The following is a 19,758-nucleotide window of genomic DNA, read 5'->3' as shown; positions in this document are numbered from 1 at the left end:
ATCGCGGTCGGGCGTGGCCGTCGTATACGTGTCCGCGAGCCCTGTCAACAAGCACGACCTCTCGCGTGCAACAAATAACGAGCAGAAGCGGCGCCGCGGGCTGTTTGCCGAAGCCAACGCCCCACCGCAACGAACCCAGTGCAGTATGTGAGCAGCGCGGGCGGAAGAGATGGCGCCACGGATGCTTAGCGCGTGTAAATACATTAGCCGAGCGGCTCGGCACCCGAGCGGAGAGAGCGACGTCGAGCGCGGTCCTCACGATGGAGGCGCACCGGTGTTGCTTTCTCCGTTCGGCTGGTCGTATCCTGACAAGCCCTCGAGAACGGCCTTTATATGGTTGCAAACGTATATGCATACAGTCGCCGCGCATTCACGTCCAATGGTAGCTTTTGTACTCACGCTGAGGTGGATCTCGTTCGCAGTAAGGTCCTTGCGGGACTGTCGCGCAGCAGCGTCGGCTTCCGGCCGCTTGCGGGCTGTGTCTGCAGCGGCGCCAGCGGGGCTTCGCCGGAGGAAACGGTCAGGGTCCGAAGTTCGACTCACTTCCTAGGCGGCGATAAGGCGAGCACCCAACGGTTCTCTGCGAGCGTACACAATTCCCCTCGCTCTCCACTCGTCTGCCTATCTTTTCTTTTTTGCCGTTCATAGGTACGCTTGTTAGAAGAAAAAAAAAAAAAGCAGGTGAGGTGCGCCGTCGTTCCCGGTGGCGTCGTTCCTATAGTCCTTGTCTGACGTCGTCGCCATGGTATTTGCTGCTTAACGGAGGCAGTACCAGGCAGTAGGGCGCAGTACTTCGAAGCACTATCGCGAAACCGTCTTACTTCGTTCTCGATCCTGACAGCCAAACTATTTCAATATTTTGGCAATGACAGTTGCTTGAGAGAAATGAAGGGAGACATATTCACTAACGTATACAGAAACCGCTGCTGCTTTAATATGTTCGTGAAGGTGCACCAATTAAGATGGACGCCCGCGAGTTGAACGCTGATTACTTCGTTCGACTCACGGTGTTCGACTTTGCCTACCTTACTTAAGTGTTTACAAAAGAGGGCACTGACATTAACTAGACCTAATGGACATGAGCGTTCGTGCGTATGCGATGAAGCTGTCTCATGTTGATGCGTGCACCAGCTGCCGCCGAACCTCCACCCCGCCAGTCCACTTCCGACGCCACAAGCGTCGCATCAGCGGGCTGGAAACTATTGCGAAGTCCTGGTTGGAAGAGATCAATTTTGAATGAGAACTCGGCTCAGGAACAAATTAGTCGGGCTTGACGAAAACGTGCTACAAAACGCTCTTAATGAGGTCAGACTGCTGCCGCTTTTCGCGATTGCGGTTTTTCGCGATTGCGGTTATGATATTCCACATGTGTCATTTCGCCGTTTTTGTTTTTGTTGTTTATTGCGCCACATAACTTTATGGTAGCAGTACGCATAGATAGCTTCCGCCTTAACTGTATTCGCAGTGTTCCTCGTGAGCCCTGAATTTATCTGTGAGAATTGTTTCGTCGTGGGCTCAGATGGGTTGGTATGGCAGTACATTTCCCACCTTATTTTTTTTTTTTTTTCGTGCCCAAGTTAGAATATGCGTGTTCGAACATTAAGTTTCTCGCGCCGCCGCCGTCGTGCTGTCACACTATCGACGCGCATGCGCGTAGCCCGCGCATGGAGGGTTGCGTTTAGCTACAAAGGCGTCGAAGCCAGGTCACGCTAACGAAGGGTATGAGACCGAGCTATATATCTATATAGTACGCTATCGTGTTCCACGCTGTGTAACAAAGTGAATCACCCTCGCGCTTCGCTCAATCGGCTCTGTCGTAGCCAGGGCTGCAGCGTTCTAGTTCGTATACAGCTGCAGCATTAGCGTTGTGCGCTCACACATGAGCGTTCCTATGCCGAGAAGTTGTCTGCTCACCGCACTGTGGTGCATACACTATATATGACCTTGGTGGAAAGAGCAGTAAACGTGGAGCTAAATCTAGCGGTGCGAATTGCCAAAATGTTTTCCGGTTTTCTCTCTCTATCATCGAGTGCGCCATTGAGGTGCAACACCAGTTAACGCCGTCGCCAACGTTCTTCACGCTGCAGCGTAGTGGCTACACGGCAGGTCAGAGGTCACCGTTCCTACTGCGCAGCAGCAGCAGTATAGTCTCGCGTGCTGCGTATGGCGCCATATGTCGCCTCCGCGCATTGTTAAAACGTCGTGCGAGGAGCTAGTGCGCAACACTAAACCTCGTTATCGCTGTCATTGCTTCGTCTTCTGGCGAAGTTGTCGCATATTGCACTGGTGTGCATAATTCTGGGTGTTTACAACATAAAGTACACGCACGAATTCTACGCGCTTGTGTACAATAAAATGCTTTGCCAGAAATTTTTAACCCACGTTTTACTTCTGTCGGCTTTTTCAGGTTAGCTGCGCACGTGCTATGTAGTAAAATATCTGTTCGCTGTGTTTTATTGTCACTGCGTGTGGCTTTATTGTAATTTCTTAGAATACACTGCCGAGGCCATCACACTTTTTAGGCAAGTATATATAGAGTAAGTTCCTCCAGCGGGCCCGCCCTGTCCCGGTCTTGGAGCGACGGGCTCGGGCCGGGCCCGGGCTTTAACTGTTTGTGGCAGGCCCGTGCAGTGATCGGCTCTGTACTACCGGTCGCTCTCTCACTTGAGGCTTCTACCCACCTCGACTGAGCTCACGCATATAAAAAAAAATTAATTTTTAGGGTACACGTGCCAAAACCACTATCTGATTATGAGGCGCACGCCGTAGTGGAGGACTGCGGATTAATTTTGACCTGCTGGAGTTCTTTATACCGTGCACCCAATTCACGGGTCACTGGCGTTTTTTGCACTTCGCCCTCATCGAAATGCGACCCCCCCCCCTCCTTCACCTTTGCCCCAAGGAGGCCAAGGGAGTCATACTTCATATTCAACCCTGTATTTAAACGGAACACACAGATGGTCACCGGACCGACCAGTGTCTCGCAAAGCACGGCTATAAACACGAATACCGATAGGGTCGCCGTGTTTCATATGTCGCGCAGTGATCATTGTGTTGTGCTCCTTTTTGCCTTCCTTCCATCTAAAGTACCTTCTGTGAGTTGTATTTATCTGCGGTTCAATGTCCTGCCGTTCTGCTATAACCCTGTAGAATGCCCGCGATGAAGTACTGTGCGTCCTCAAGGATTTGGCAATAGATAACGTGTGCACATTCCAGCTTGGAAGCGCGCTTGCACGCTATATAGTTAAGTACAGAATTTTTTTTTCGATAACGTGTGTTGTATAATGAATGAATGAATGAATGAATGAATGAATGAATGAATGAATGAATGAATGAATGAATGAACTGCTAGCTGATCTGCACTTGGCAGATCTGCGGTGCCCGTGTCCCGGTCACCTCCTCAGTAAAGACGTATAAACAGCATAACGGCAGTAATACGAACTTCTCGAGTGCATACCGTTTGGACCATTTTATCCTACCCGCGGTGTTTACATCGGTCCCACTTCATTATGAAATATTTATAACATCATTTTATAATGTCGTGTATACGGGAAAGACTGGTTCTCTTAGAAAGATGTAACAATCAGGATGTCGAACCGTACCCGAACCCGAATAGCAATTTTGCACGGAACTGAACCCGAACACGTACCAATATTTTAGTAACGTGCCTGAACAGGAACCAAACCTGAACCGGAAAAAATAATAATAGTAATAACGGTTACCGGTTCGCACGAAATGGTCCAAGCATATAAGGCTACAACAGGTGCTCAATAGTTTGCACAATTGTTCGAATAACTGCTTGTGCAATCGGCGCACTGCCTTACTAGCAGATTGTTACTACTCACGAGTTGCGTTGTGTGCGAGAATGGTGACATATATATGTGCGCTGGTAGCTTATACGGCCACCTCGGCAGAGACGCTTACACCTCCGAAGTCGGCCATGCCAGTTGTGTTCCGCAGCCCAAAAGCTGTTTAGGAGCTCCACGTAATCAAAACTTCTGGTGACCTTCCCAATATGGCCGTTAGGTCAATCTCTTACTACAGCTATAGATAAACTGTAGATAAACACGGGGAGCGGGAACGACGATGTTCTCAGGAGGGATACCAACGATTTCAGCCGCATTACTTGTTGTAAGCACGCACAGCACTGCGGTCGCTAATGAATGCAGTCACCTTCCCAGTGAGTGGTAACCGCAGCAGTAAACGGCCACGAGAAATCTGCTTTTGTTACGTGTCACGGCTCAACGCACGTTTGGTGCTTAGCCAAGCAGAGTACAACGCTCTTCGAGGTGTGCAGTTACTGTTCGTGCGGCACAGTGGGACTGCTTCTGACTCTGTTGTCTGACCTGAGCCAGCGCGAGACTACGCGCCTCGTGCAAATGCACAGTAAGGATGTACGATTCAGCACAAACCGTCCTTGTTCATCGTTCAGACGCATCTATGTCTTTGCCTGCTTCTAAAAAAAAAAAAAAAAAAAAAACAGCAAACTGAGCGAAATGTCAAATGCTGGCTTCTTTCTTTGCTACAGACTAGAAGTGTGAAACTGTAATTTATGTAATGCAATGTGGATTCGGGGGGGGGGGAGGGGTGGCGCTGTCTTCGACACCATTGATCGCATGCCACGGTTCACTCACCACCGGCCATGTAGTCAAAACTGAAGGAAAACGAAAATTGACTGACTCTGCTGCTGTGACATATATATGTGCTGGTAACTTAATTATACGGCCACCTCGGCAGAGACGCTTGCACTTCCGAAGTCGGCCATGCCAGTTGTGTTCCGTGGAAGCTACGCAGACCTTATACGCTGACGCAGGGATTCTCAATAATTACCTCCGTCTTTATTATGTGCATGAAAATTCTTCCGTGTCTGTGTAATTCATACGTAAATTTCTGTCTCCGCTTTATAAAACTTGCGCATGCGCCATGCGGACAAGTCCATGGTACTGTATCACCATGGGGCAGGATAAAATGGACTGCGCCAAACCGGTTTTGCGAACCGGTTTGCGAACCGTTATACATTTTTTTCTGCGAACCGCAACTGAACCGGAAGTAATTGGAGCCAGTTGAACCTGAACCGCACCAATATACTGTATATATATATATATATATATATATATATATATATATATATATATATATATATATATATATATATATATATATTTTTTTTTCGATACGACACCCTGGTCGCCGTTTTGATTGACGCGTCGGGGTGAGTTACTGACACTTCCAAACACCCTTAGGGGTGTAAATTACTAGGCAATGACATGGTTTATTGATGGACTTCAGCGTCCCAAAGCAACACAGGTGCTATGAGAGACCAACACGCGGTACGCGATCGCTTTTGCCTTCCACCTGTACATCGGAATGCTGCCGCGCCGCGGCCGGACTTTGTGCTGAGCAGCAGAATGCGTAGCCGGTGGTCCACCGGGGCGGGTATACCTGCAGCGTACAGCACTTTACCTTCCCAGTGTTTTCACGGCTAATAAACGACATCAGCTAATTGTAAGATTCACTAATTAACGTTCTAATTATTCAATCTAGGGCGCACGATGAAATAGCGAAATTGAAGGTGAATATAGTAGCGAAGTCACGTCCCATGCCCGCTTGGCCCGAAATCCTAAGACTGTGGCACCACTTTCAACATATCCGTCCTTAAATTAGCCACAAAATGCATTCGCGTTCCCGTTAACCCTTCCCCAAAAGCGTGAAAGGACTTCTATATCAAAACTGGTGCTATTTCTTGGATTTCTACTTCTCACACTTGACTTTACAGTCTTCAATTTTGCAACCGCAATATGCGCCCTAAAGTGAAAAATTTTAAAAAAAGTTAGTTAGTCAACACTTCAATTAGGTATACCTGAACATTGCGATTTGCCGCGCGAGTAATATGTCTGCCGCATCAAGTAATCGACCTGACCAAGCCGATTTTCGCCATATGCGCCCCATGCTGTAGTTTTGGAAAATGTGCTCGACATTAGGGGGGGGGGGAAACGCGGGGCATATGAGAAGACTATTCACAATACGTTTAGCGACAGACACGATGGACAAAACGGTGGGCAGTGCGTGTGGGCAGTGTCCTCGCCTTCGACGCAGTCCGCAATCTGTTTTTAGTGTGACATCAGCCTCGGAGGCGGAAAAACCATCCTGGAGCTGAACAGTATACGGCTCAAGGCGGGCGACGCGGACGTCATGGGAACAAAGCCGAGCCGCGGTGAGATCAAGAGGGAGAACTTTGTACGCCACATCAGTCGCATACTGAATGTCGCATACTGAATACTAACCCAAATTTTTTTTTTGGGGGGGGGGCATGTACCAGGTGTCCCCCCCCCCCCCCTGGTTACGCCACTGGTGTAATGGTGCCACTGGTGCCTTACCGTGCAACTCAGTTATTCCAGAGTCCACCTAAGTTTGCACGAAATGGAGTCCATGTCATGGGTCATATGTGGGTAACGTTTTCAAGTGTGTGGCTTAGTTATAGGCAGTCGAAATTGTTGATGCAACTGCTCGAAAGAAACAGCTTCGCCGGAAATCGGGTTGCGATTCTGCGAGCTAGGTCACACAAGTCTCTTCACTCCCCCTCCCCCCCCCCCCCACACACCTTTTTTTAAAATTTTCTTTGCGCAAATGCATAAAAAATTTTTTTTCTTGTGTGTCTGTCTGAGGTTTTCGTTTTCTAATATTCCTCGGATCCTTTGCCAAGAGGCGTGCAGGGTAATAAATGCAGCGTTTCGGATAAGGACGTTTACATATTCTGTGGATGTTTGGGGTTAGTATAATTGTCTTACCGAATGAGAAAGTGTATAATATATTTGTAGGATCATTATATGCGGTATCATTTTGTAGTATAGATACACTGTAATATAAGAAGTGATTATTTCTTTTATTATCTTTTCTTACCGCTATATTTTTTATGTTCCAGTTCTTTTTTGTTTACAGTTTCTTAAAATTCTGATTGTGATCATACGTAGTATCATGAACCAAGATCTTAAATATGCGAATGCCACGTAGCCGAACAGAACCAATGTATTGTTTGCCGTCGCTTGGAGATACTCAGTTTTTTTTATCCCGCCTAATTACATAAATCATCATCATCATCATCATCATCATCATCATCATCATCATCCTGCTTTATGTCCACTGCAGGACAAACGCCTTTCCCGGCGATCTCCAAATACCCCTGTCCTGCGCCAACCGATTCCAAATAGCGCCCGCGAATTTCCTAATTTCATCGCCCCACCTAGTCTTATGCCGTCCTCGACTACGTTTCCCTTCTCTTGGTACCCATTCTGTAACCCTAATGGTCCAACGGTTATCTAACCCGCGCATTAAATGACCTGCCCAGCTCCATTTTTTTCTCTTGATGTCAATTAGAATATCGTCTATACCCGTATGCTCTCTGATCCAAACCGCTCTCTTTCTGTCTCCTTAACGTTATACCTATAGCAATCTTCGTTCCATCGCTCTTTGCGCGGTCCCTTAACTTGTTCTCAAGCATCTTTGTCAGTCTCCAAGTCTCTGCCCATATGTCAGCACTGGTAAAATGCACTGATCGTACACCTTCCTTTTCAATGATAATGGTAAGCTTCCAGTCAGGAGTTGACAATGTCTGTCATATGCGATCCAACCCATTTTTATGAATTTCCTTCTCATGATCAGGGTTCCCTGTCATTAATTGACCTAGGTAAGCGTGCTCCTTCACAGACTCTAGAGGCTGACTGGCGATTTTGAACTCTTGTTCACTTCCCCGGCTATTCATCATTATCTTTGTATTCTGCATATTAATCATTCAACCCCACTTTTACACTCTCTCTGTTAAGGTCCTCGATCATTTGTTGTAACTCGTCTGCATTGCTGCTGAATAGAACAATGTCATCGGAAAACCGAAGGCTCTGAGATATTCGCCGTCGATCCTTACTCCTACGCCTTCCCAGTTTAATAGCTTGAATACTTCTTTCAAGCACGCAGTGAATAGCATTGGAGAGATTGTGTCTCCCTATCTGACCCCTTTCTTTATATGTATCTTCCTGCTTTATTTGGGTAGAATTAAGGTAGCTGTAGAACCTCCGTAGGACCTCTTTAAGGTAGCTGTAGAATCAAGGTATTTACGTAAGCGTTGTTGTATATCCTCCATTATGGAGCCAAAGCACCCCCGCGCGGGGAGCCGCCGACGATGTGGCGAAGAGGACTCCCCCACCTAATACGGCATTGCTGGGGTCTATTTTTTTATTATTAATTATGCAGTTTTACGTGCCAAAACCACTTTTTGATTATGAGGCACGCCGTAGTGGAGGACTCCGAAAATTTGGACCACCTTGGGTTCTTTAACGTGCACTTAAATCTAAGTACACGGGTGTTTTCGCATTTCGCCCCCATAAAAATGCGGCCGCCGCGGCCGGGATTCGATCCCGCAACCTCGTACTCAGCAGCCTACACCATAGCCACTGAGCAACCACGGCGGGTGTCTACTGAGGTCGCTGTGGCAGAAGCGCCGGACACTTGACACCCCTCAAGCTGCGTGCAAATTACTGGCGGGCGCGTTCTACGAACAGCGACGGGCGGTGCGGTGATGACTTTCAGGTTTGGAGCGGGCTGCTTGCACGTTCGGGGTGCAAGAAAGCCTGTTTGGCACAGTGTATTGTGACTTTCCCTTTCTCTCTACTCTCTCCCCTTTCCCATACCTTCTAGTAAAAAATATATGAGTCTTCTTGATGCGCTCGAAGCGAACGGGCGTCTGTCATTTTTCCATAAGTTCCACGACAAGCGTTCTGTACTCTTTGATTACGTAATGCCTCTATGGCTGCTGGTAGCTCTACTGAATCAAATGTCTTTTCGTAATCTATGAAAGCCATATGGAGAGGCTTATTGTACTCTGCGGATTTCTCGACAACCTGATTTTGATGACATGGATGTGATCCATTGTAGAGTATCCCTTCCTGACGCCAGCCTGTTCCCTTGGCTTAATTAGGTTTATCAACTTCTCAAATATTGTAGTTAGATCAAAAGTGTCAGGAAGAAAATTATAAATCATTACATAAAGGACTTCCGATACAGCTTTCTGTTGCTCAATGCGTGCTACTTAAGAGTGGTTTTCCGAGCGTGAAAGAAGCCCACGAATGCACGCGAAGTCCCTCGAGCGACCAGTCGCGCGGCAATTTTGCGTGTATTCCCGGGCTTCACGCTCGGAAAAACACTTTTATGTGGCACGTATTGAGCAACAGAAAGCTGTATTGGGAGTTTTACATGTCGCTCTACAATTTTCTCGTTGACACTTTTCGTCTAATAATATAGTATTTGAGAAGTTTATTAATTAAGACTAATTATGTAATTAGGAGGAATGCAAAATTTAATCTGAGTAACTTAAGCAACAATACACAAATAGACAATTAAATTCGGAGACATCTGCACTTTTTCTAAATTGTTCTTTCTCAAGCACTGCTGGACCACCTTTGCAGAAAAAAAAAAGAAAAAATATAGTTCGTCGCCCATTTTTTATTGCTTTGCTGCAGAATAAATCGAATTTCCCGATACGCTCTTTATCGGAACGCCTTCTGTGACTAAATGAGCGCGCACTTTTGCAAGAAGACTGCAACACGGCATCTGTGGAATCTTCTCTGCTTCGATGTAGTGCAGAGCCAATGTTGTTGTGGGCGCCTGACGTTTTCTGTTTTCAAAATGCATCAGCGGGTAGGTGTAAGAGAGGCATGACGTGTCTGTTCTACGACGTCGGCTTGCCATTCGTTGCGCCGGTTGCTCCATGCATGCAGTATATATTGAAGTACATTTGGAATACTTTGCTATTTTCGAATTATTTCTTAAGAGACAAACGAGAAACCGTGGATATGGAACAAGACGATCCGCAAAACGAGAACAAGGTGAAAGCAGGAGCCAACGTTTCGACAAGTGGACTTGTCTTCCTCAAGGTGACATATGTATTCATATATACACGACACGACGACATATGTGTATGTCGCCTTGAAGAAGACAAGTCCCCTTGTCGAAATGTTGGCTCCTGCTTTCACCTTGTTCTCGTTTTGCTGATCGTCTTGAATATCCATCTCCCGCCTTCCCCGTGTTTTCCCTGGATATGGAACAACGCACTTAAGCACAACACTGAGCTCATTGAATACAGAGAGCAGCTAAAGTTTTGCAGCGCTATCGATTCTCACGCCGTTAGTTTCCTTCGACGCTAGGTTGGCAGGGTTTCCTTCCAGGTGGGGCTGGTGGGCGAGGCTCCCGGCTTCCGGTTAAAATATTTCCGGTGCGGCGGTCAGCTCGTCGGCTTGCTCGGCTGCCGAGGTAAGGAGGAGTGGCGGGTTCAATGGGGTAATATGCGAGCGCTTTCTGTCGTGACTTGCGCCCTAGTCAGTTCGAGGAGTGCATGTCTTGTCGTTCGCTTCGTCATCAGTGGTTATTTCTTATCTAGACTGCATGAAAGCTTTTGTTCCTCTTGCAACGCTTACTAGGCCTAACTCAGCGCTTGCCGGAGTCAGGATTTCTCAACTGTTTGTAATACGGGTGTCACACGGCGCACTTTTGATCGCGATCAAGCTCGATCCGGATGGAATTTCTCGGTTGCAATTGGTTCCTTTGCCCAAACTGCGTGAGGGAGCCAATCGCGGTCTAGAATTTCTGTCCGGATCGGGCATGATCGCGATCGAAAGTGGTCGTTTGACACCGGTGCTGCAGTCGCCGTTACGGGATCCATCTGTCGCGGTTGGTTTAAGTTTCTGCTTGCCAGAATTATTTTGTGCAATACTTTGCACGGGAGTTAGCGGAGATGATGACAATTTTGCCGAGATACGTTTTGTAAGAGATATTAAAACGCATATTGACAGCATGGATGATGACTAAGGAATTGCTGAGTAATTGCTTTAACGTTTGTTTTACTCGCACTGGTTTACGTTCGCCGTCTTCGAGTAAACACAACAGCTGCGAGCGCACGTTTACTGTAAAGACATATTTTCATGATTGCGGAGGCTCGATTGCATTATGTATTGCTGAGTAGATGTGAGTACGGCATCCACGTTTCCTTGTACACGTACTACCTGTAACCTTGAGCGCCTGCGGAAAGGTAACAGTGATTACCAAGTGTCGCGATAAACGTGACTGTTGTGTGCTCCACTGCTTTCTATTTGTGTCGTTGCTGCTAAAATGACGCGCTTGAAATGTGTGCTGACTTCCCAAATACAATGCAACTTCGATGTCGCCTACCTTGCGTCGTGTTTGGGAAATGTCTAGATTATGCTAGCGACACCCCAGAACCGAGTGAGGCGTTCACATGCGCCTATATTTAATGGTTTTAACGTTGTGAGGATGAATTTCGGTCGTTGTATGCTATTATCGCTCGTGTAATCCTTTCGCCGCGGTGGTAATAGCTTTTTTAATTTCGTTTATTTAGGAAACTGAAAGTAAAAGAGAATAGAAGAAAAGAAATAAATACTGTGAGTGACTTTAAGTGTGTGCATTCATTCCACTGAAATGTGTTGCATTTGTAAATTGTTACTTGCCACTCCTTAGTTTTATCATCTGTGAGGCACTGCACTCGCGAGCAGACACACCGGGTTGAAACAATACTGCAAGTTATACATCGCTTACTTCATCATGCAGTCATCTTAAGTGACGCGACAAAGGAGTGCACTATTGTTTAGAATGGATGTCCCACAAACATTTCTGCAGCTGCTGATGACGAACATGTCAAGGAGATAGTGTAGCTGTAACGAGAGTCAGATTGAAAACTTGCATTGTTCTGTACCCTCTTGGCTCCTGAGCTGTGAGCACGCTTGTGGAAATTCTGCTCTGTATATTGCATCGCTTGCACACACAATAGAGTGTTGCACAGAAGGAGAATGTGATGAGTCCATTTGGATTATTTTGACTGCCACTTTGGGTGTAAATAAAAAATATCACCCAGGTCTTCAGTTGTGTAACAGGGTTTTACTGTAGTATGTGCATCTGCATTTTATACAAAATTTTCTTTAAAACTTGACAGCAGAGTTAGTCTTTTTAATGTGCGTGTGTGTGCGTCTATATATATATATATATATATATATATATATATATATATATATATATATATATATATATATATATATATATGTAAACTTGTCTCCACTTGGTTATGTTAAAAATTCATGCTGTTTTCTGATGTATTTGTGTTTTACAGTTGATCCATAATTTTTATGCTGTTCTGCAGTGCCCTGCATATTTAGTTTCAAAGTCATACTGTTCTCTATCGACTCGTACCATACTGTGCAGAGTAAACTAGAAAAACCAGACCTTAGACAGGTTGGTAAAGGTTGTTGAATATAAAATTGAGTGTGTATTTCTGTGTGTGTTTTGCCTTCATTGCCATCATTGCCATACCTAAATTTTGAAAATTTTCATACGGTACATTTGTTCATGCTTAACGTTCGATAGTTCATTTCCTCTTCTATATTCACTTTCGTGGACATAGTGACCGTGTTCGGACGGGGATGGAAAGCAAGAACACCTCTATACTGTGAATTGCGGGTGAAGCCTTTGAATACAGTGTCCTTCATAACCAGAGTATAGCTTTAGGGCATAAAAATTAACAGATGCACGAACCACTCAATGAGGCAATCAATCAGTCTGTCAAATCGCCCATTTGTTGCTTCTGGCTGAATTACAAAATTGGACCATAGGTTATGCCTTGACACATTGATACAGAGAAATGGGAATTTTGTAACTGAACCTCATTTGTCATCAGTTTCCTGTTTCGGATATTAACAAAGACAACAATTAAGGGTACATACACAGTGACACCCGCCGTGGTTGCTCAGTGGCTATGGTGGTGGGCTGCTGAGCACGAGGTCGCGGGATCGAATCCCGGCCATGGGGGTGAAAACATACGAAAACACATGTGTACTTAGATTTAGGTGCACGTTCAAGAACTCCAGGTGGTCGAAATTTCCGGAGTCCTCCACTACGGCGTGCCCCATAATCAGAAAGTGGTTTTGGCATGTAAAACCCCATAATTTAATTTACACTGTGTCATTTTCGTGGGCTCGATCCCTGCTACGGCGGCTGCATTTCTGTAGTGGCAAAACTCTACTAGGTTTCTTGTTTTAAAATAAAATGTGGTCGAAAACATGGTACCACTGGGGAGAGAAACATTGGCTACAGAACTAAGTACTTAAACACAACACTGGAGCACTGTGAATACAGAGAGGAGCTAAATTTTTGCAATGGCATCATTTCCCTTGTTCGTTTCATTAGACGCTAGGCACCCATTATACCACCCATTAATCAGTTCATAAAGGTGTTTGCAACTTTCAAATTTTTATGTTGTGAGGAGATGTGTACATTGCGAGTATTGTGGATGTATATTGTTGATTCTGGTATAATGTACTCCATTCCATACATAGCTACTTTGCACTGCCTTTGAAATAATGCATCGTCGTCATCGTCATCATCACCACCACCACCACCACCACCAACAACAACAACAATAACAATAGGCAGCAGAGGCCTACTCAAATGGGGGAATGACATTCTAAAGTACTGGGAGTTGTCGAAGACACTTCTACCCCACACACCACAAAGTGCACATTGCATTATGTGCTGAATGTGGAGGCGAGAGGTTTGGTGTTCTGTCTGAGTACTTTCAATGGTTCGTAGTTTCCTGCAGCCCAATTTTGCGCAGTATGTTTATTTCCTTGGTGTATCGGCCAACTCGCCCAACAAGTTTTATTAAGCCAGGAAGGAAGACATTGTTTATCACTGTGTGAAAAGACAAACAGGGACAGAATATTGTGTAGAAATAAAACCTTCATTTTTGGTGCATTTAGGACTTGACTACTTTTAGTACAGTACACCAATATATGCTTGCACTGTCTGGATGAAGAACATGGTTGTCGTAAGCATTTCTGACCACATTAGAGGCTTTTCACATTGTCAGCAAACAGTAAAAATGGCAAAATTGCTGTGTGAACTGACAAAACATTACTGTCAATGCACCAACTGGCCCAACATCAGACTTTGCTGACAAAACATTTCATTCCAAATGCGGAGACAGCATTCCAGCACGAACCTTGCTGGCCTTGTGAAATACAGATGATGGGTGTTGATGTTAACATAGCAATACTATGAAAGTAACTTCTTCGAAGGGCTAACAAGATTATTAATCTTGGACTGTTCCAAGCAAAAATTAAGCTGATAGGGAACAAAGTAATATGATCACTATCACGATCTACCATGGTGCTGCTGTGCTTGATGTTGCAGGTTTGATTCCTGGCCATGATGGCTGCGTTCCAATGAGGGTAGAACATTTTATGTACTGTGCTTTGGTTGTACGGTAAACTACCCCGGGCAGTCAAGATTAATCTGGAACCCCCTACTACAGCGTCTTTCGTAGTCCCTGTATTGATTTGGAGAATAAACCCCATAATTTTTTTATCACCACCATCATCATTATTAATGTTCCCAGGAACAACCTTCCTGTCTTAGTGCTGGCACAGTGTATACTGAGACAAACATAATTATAAGACTATCTACAAGGCTGCAACTAATTTAAGTATACAGAGAGAGAGAAATGGAAAATTAATTCGAAAATTTTGATTCTGAGAGATTTAAGTACATTTACACAAGGAATTTTACAAATTAAGCAATCATCCTGAGAAGTGTGACAATATTCTTGGTGACTGTTTACTGAGAACGCTCAGATATATGTTAAAACTCCAATAAACCAATATTCACTTTAAATTATCATGTCAAAAACCAAAGTAATAGCACTTACGATTAAAGCCATTCAAGATTATACCAATTCACAAAAAGTAAAGGCTGGCCAACCTTTACTTTTTTTTTATTAGTTTGTGCATTTCAAACTATGAGCTAATGAGGCAGCATGATGTATGACAGAAAAAAAGTGGACGTTGCATTTATGCAGTAGACATGGTTAGTTCATGTCAATGAATGCTATCACATGATCACGTGTGCATAGAAACTCTCTTTCAGACTTCATTAGTAGTCAATTTGTGATTGTGTAATCTGTCTACTTGAACAATCCTTTTCAGTAATTTCACATTGCACCGTTTTAAATTGCCATTTTTTATTTACCTTGGATTTCTGTCATTCTCGCTGTCACACAAAAGCTTTTTAAAATTTTTTTTTATTTGTTGCAGCAGTGGATTAATTTTTACTTTTAGAATACAGTCTCCCCAATTCGAGGTATATTTGTGTTAACAGAAAACCATTGAAAAAATAGCCTGTAGAGAGAATTCAAAAGGAGCATTTTCAGATTAACTGAGTCACACAATGTTGAAACTCGATTATTGTCAACCTTTCTGCTATCTTTAATGAGTAAGTACCTGAATTCATAACAAGGGGAACATACTCTTTTGTCTTTCACTCATCCTTTTTTTTTTCATGTTCACACAAGGTTTCTTGTTCTTATTTTTTTTCCACATAGGCCATCAGCATGCTATGCATTGGAAACATTCAAACTTTACTAAAATGAGGCTGTTACTTATACTGTGAATCATGCTTATTTCTTGCTTGATGACCTTTAAATTATCAGTGCTGCACACACTTGCACACATTTGCTGCTTGAGGTTATGAATATTAAGAAATAATGGCATTTAATGTTACTTGTACTTGTGCATTTTGCTGGGTGAGGTGCTTTTGGATGTAGCTCTTATTGTGATGCAGCCATTCCATGCCTGTCTTAATTCTATGTAGGAGGAGGTGTAGGCCACTTGTGGGAGCTCCAGGGTGCTGCAATGTGCCGAGTGTTTGGCCCGCTAGACCGTGAGCCACAGCAGCCATTTGCGCACTCTTCAACTCTCTGGCCCCTCTGAGGGAGTGCCAACATGGAAGAGCCCCAACAAGAAATGGCCACCACTGCAACCGCCACTACCACTACAACTACCACCACAAATAACAACTCGGACTCGGTACATATGGCACCTATTGTCATGCATAGATGTAGAGCAGCTTTTGGTCTTCTGACAGAGCAGTGACGGCAAAAAAAAAAAAAAAAATGCTTACATGGACAGGCTAACCTCTGACCTCATCTTCATTTCTGTGAGGCAGTTTGGGTTGTGTTTCCATTGTGTCCTCTTTTGGAAGTAACTTGTCTGGATTAGTTCCTAGTTGTCTGTTTAGTGGGAATCGGGAACTGAGCTCTTGTCTCACTAATTCGGTGCAGTGTAGTGTGCAGCGAAAGCTTGGGCTTGCATCAACCAGACGGAAAAGGAAACCAGTAGGGCTCATCTATTGTCTGTCACTAAACAACACTCTCTACGTGACACCGACAGAATGGAAGGGTTATAGAAGGATTTGCGGCACCCTAATTAGAGCCCTCCTCTCCCCTTTAAAACACATGGCTAGCTTTCTCACGTACCTGATTGGCTGACACATGCTACAGCTTTTGCCTTATTGCATAGAGTTGGTGAGAGGGAGCATAGTAGCTGTAAAATGAACTGTTGCATGCAGGAACCTGAAACTAAATAATTGAATCTAGTGTAAACATAAGTCACAATTTTGAAACCTATTGTATGCATTATTCCTCTTGAAGAATTTTAATTGTACAGCAAAATCTAACTTTTTACTTTGGCTATCTACCAGGATGCCAGCCCTGGCCGGAGTAGCCCAGCATCTCAACATAGTGAGCCCGGCAGCCGAGCAGCCCCAGATGCAGCAGCTGTTCGACCAGATGTGCCAGCACCAGCCACTGGTTCGAGTCGGCGTCGCAGAGCAGCTGACTGGGAAATTATGCAGGGGCTGCGCACAGGCCAGCGCTGTGATGACAAGCCAAGAAAATTTGAGGGCTACCTGCTTAAGCGCCGCAAGTGGCCACTTAAAGGATGGCACAAGGTAGTATTCTATCTTTGCATAGGAAATATTAAGTAAGCACCATGGTAGGACATCTACAAGATGAAAATATGCTAAACTTTGATGAATTTGACTCTACCTAGTAAATCTTTTGCTTCATTCGATCTTGGCCATGGCTAGGTGTAACGTATTTGGATGGGCCTGTGCCTTCCGTTATATTGATCTACAGCGTGGCACGTGCCGGATAATTTGACCTCGGGTGATCTGTGCACATCAGCCTGCACCACTGTTGGCAGCTGAAAAGTCGAGCCCAAGTGACTGCTGAGGCAGCAATGCTCTTTAGTACAATGCTGGAGGAAAACACTAGTGTCCAGCGAGCAGTGCAACTTGCTTCAGCCTCTGCACTTTTCTTTTTTGGAACAGAGGAATGTGGTTATGCATGTAATTTCAGTCACACACTAAACTATATTACACCTCAGCCAGAACTTGAACCTGAGCTTTCTGTGTGAGGGACAAACATTTTACCATAAAGCTCAAGCTGCAGCTCACTGTCATTGGCTCGATTTTGTGATTTCTTTCAAAGGGAAGGAACTGGCAATAAGTCAAGGCACGACGAACGAAACCTGAGAACAAGAGGCTATTTGCTAACTTGCGTAGTTTGCTAAAAGCTAGCACAAATTGAGCCGAATTTTTGTTTTGCTTTTATTGCATTATATTTATTTTATTTCTGTTTGCAATGCATAAACTTATTGGTTAGTGGATATGACGTCCCAGTACGTTGCATGCAAGATTTTCAGTTTGCCATGGGCAGTCACGGGTGACGTCTAATCTCGGACTTTTTTATGTAGACCCTCATCTAGTTTGCGAAAACAAGCTAAAATAGAAAAATGAAAATTAAGCACAAAGTTTACAACTGTCTACCATCGTAACAAAAAACAAATACCACACTTATGCAAGCTGCACCTGAAAAACCTGCCGCAGTAGCCCAATAGCTATGATGTTGCGCCGCTGAGGTGGCGGGTGTAAAGCGGGAGACACATGTGCGGAAACCTGGCCGGCGCGCCACACCAGTCACTGCTTGCAAACTGCCGGCGGGGACACATGGGAGCGACGGCAGCAGCGGCGGGCCGGTGGCGCTGGTTTAGTGAAACTCCGCCTATTTTCAATGTTACTAGACTGCTCTTCACTTCTTCGGAATCCGCGTGGAGAAATAGAAAATGTATGGGCAGTTCACGTTCTTTTAACATGTGGTACCATCGTCCTTCACTATAACTAAACTCGCCTGTACATTTGGTGTGCCATAATTGTTGTAATAACAAGTTACAAAATATGTTTAACTTTAGTGCAAGATTTGTTATGACACTGGCAACATGCTTCAGCAGTGGGTTTTGGTTTTCTTTTTGCTTTATTGAGGTGCGCCGCTGAGTTAGCTACAACGGCATCGTGACGTTGAACTCTCTCCGCTGTCATTGGCTGCTGCCACTCGCCGGTGCAGAGCTTCGCATGCAGCATGGCGGTCATATCTACCCCACTGGATGGAGGCGGTGGCCGCTTGTCTGCCATTGCGACTGGTCCCCCGCCGGCGCACCATTCCAAATTTCATGTGTCCCCATTTTAGTCCCAGCTGCGGTGGCTGCATCTTAATGGAGGCAAAATGCAAAAACGGTTACATACTTAGATTTAGGGGCATGTTAATGTACTTCAGGTGGTCAAAATTAATCCGATGTGTCCCAGTGCGACGTGCCTCATAATCAAATTAATGTATAATGTGAGCCTAAGGGTTCCCCTATTTTGTGAATAGGACTGTGAGGTCCTGTTTACAAAATCGTGATATCAGTTTCATTGTAGGGTTACAAATTTGCAAACCCGACGCATCAGAATTATTATTATTTTTTTTTATTATTTGGGTGTTTTACAAATTATTAATAAGGTTCATGGCTTAAATTAATTCCCAGAAATTCATAAAATTTGACATTTTCCTTCAAAATGCAACAAATTTAATTCAAATCGGTTCATTGGTTGCATAATGAAAGAATTTCTGAATTCTGTATGTATTTGAATTGGGAAGGATTTGAGCTAAAGCTTGCTCTTAATTGTGAACAAACCGAGATGATTGTGCCTAAGTGTTGGGGTCATGCCCACCTATAAGAGAGAATTGTGATATCTGTTTCATTGTAGGGTTACAAATTTGCAAACACGATGTGTCAGAATTATTCTTTTTTTCATATTTTGGGTGTTGTACAAGCTATGAAAAAGTTCATGGCTTAAATTAATTCCCAGCAGTTCATAAATTTGACTAGGCAGTCAGGTAATTAGCCGAAAGCTGCAGCAGCAGATGTAACTGAGCTTACCCATGCGGTGTGATATCAGGTCTTGATCATGTGAAATGGCATGCCTGCACCTGTTTATGACCTGGTCTCTCATATACTCATAGTGAATAGGGCTATCTTAAATTCTGCAGATGCACTTCTCTACACACTGTTTGACCGTCACAGGATGGTGGACCTGGTGCTAAAAGCGGAAAAAAATTTTGAGTTGTAGGAGCTGGTGCCGCCATCTCGGCCATCTTACCTTCTGCACTTCTTAATGCACTCCTTTTGCAACCCTCATCCTCTTTCATGCATCCCTCAGTTTCAACAGTGCTGTGAACATGAGGCTGGCCTTATTGTGTACTGTAACTTCAATTTTTGGGGTTGCCAGCTTAACAAACTTTTGTATATCTCTTATTAGACTTACCTGAGCATTAGGAAGTTAGGGAACAAGGACTGTCAATATCCAGAAAGGTGAACAGTTGGGGATGTGTTATTCAGAAAGAAAAAAGTAAACAGCATGGTGTAATGCATGAACAAGGGACACACATAGTGCTGGCCTACAAAATGATTTATTGAAGGAAAAGCGGAGAAATATGTGCTTCTGTAGTGAATAACTAAAAAAGCAGAACATGAAAACCTGAGCAGGTTCAAT

The 19,758-nt window shown here is 44.5% G+C and overlaps 1 protein-coding gene across 7 annotated transcripts in view; it reads left to right on the top strand.

The window, feature by feature from the left end:
- The window catches only part of LOC142566709 (oxysterol-binding protein-related protein 6-like), a 147,555-nt gene that overhangs the window by 54,061 nt on the left and 73,736 nt on the right, over nucleotides 1-19,758 (top strand). For 3 of the 7 annotated variants that reach the window (XM_075677589.1, XM_075677550.1, XM_075677600.1), the window contains exons 1-3: nucleotides 10,185-10,299; nucleotides 15,700-15,914; nucleotides 16,588-16,836. In XM_075677589.1, the coding sequence (XP_075533704.1) occupies nucleotides 15,831-15,914; nucleotides 16,588-16,836 (333 nt within the window). In that variant the 5' untranslated portion in view covers nucleotides 10,185-10,299; nucleotides 15,700-15,830. The other 4 variants (XM_075677557.1, XM_075677575.1, XM_075677565.1 and 1 more) reach the window with 2 other exon arrangements.

This window comes from Dermacentor variabilis, chromosome 1 (assembly GCF_050947875.1).
Source record: "Dermacentor variabilis isolate Ectoservices chromosome 1, ASM5094787v1, whole genome shotgun sequence".
NCBI lineage: Eukaryota > Metazoa > Arthropoda > Arachnida > Ixodida > Ixodidae > Dermacentor > Dermacentor variabilis.
The sequence above is the reverse complement of the archived record's forward strand: the minus strand, read 5'-3'. Positions and strand labels throughout refer to the sequence as shown.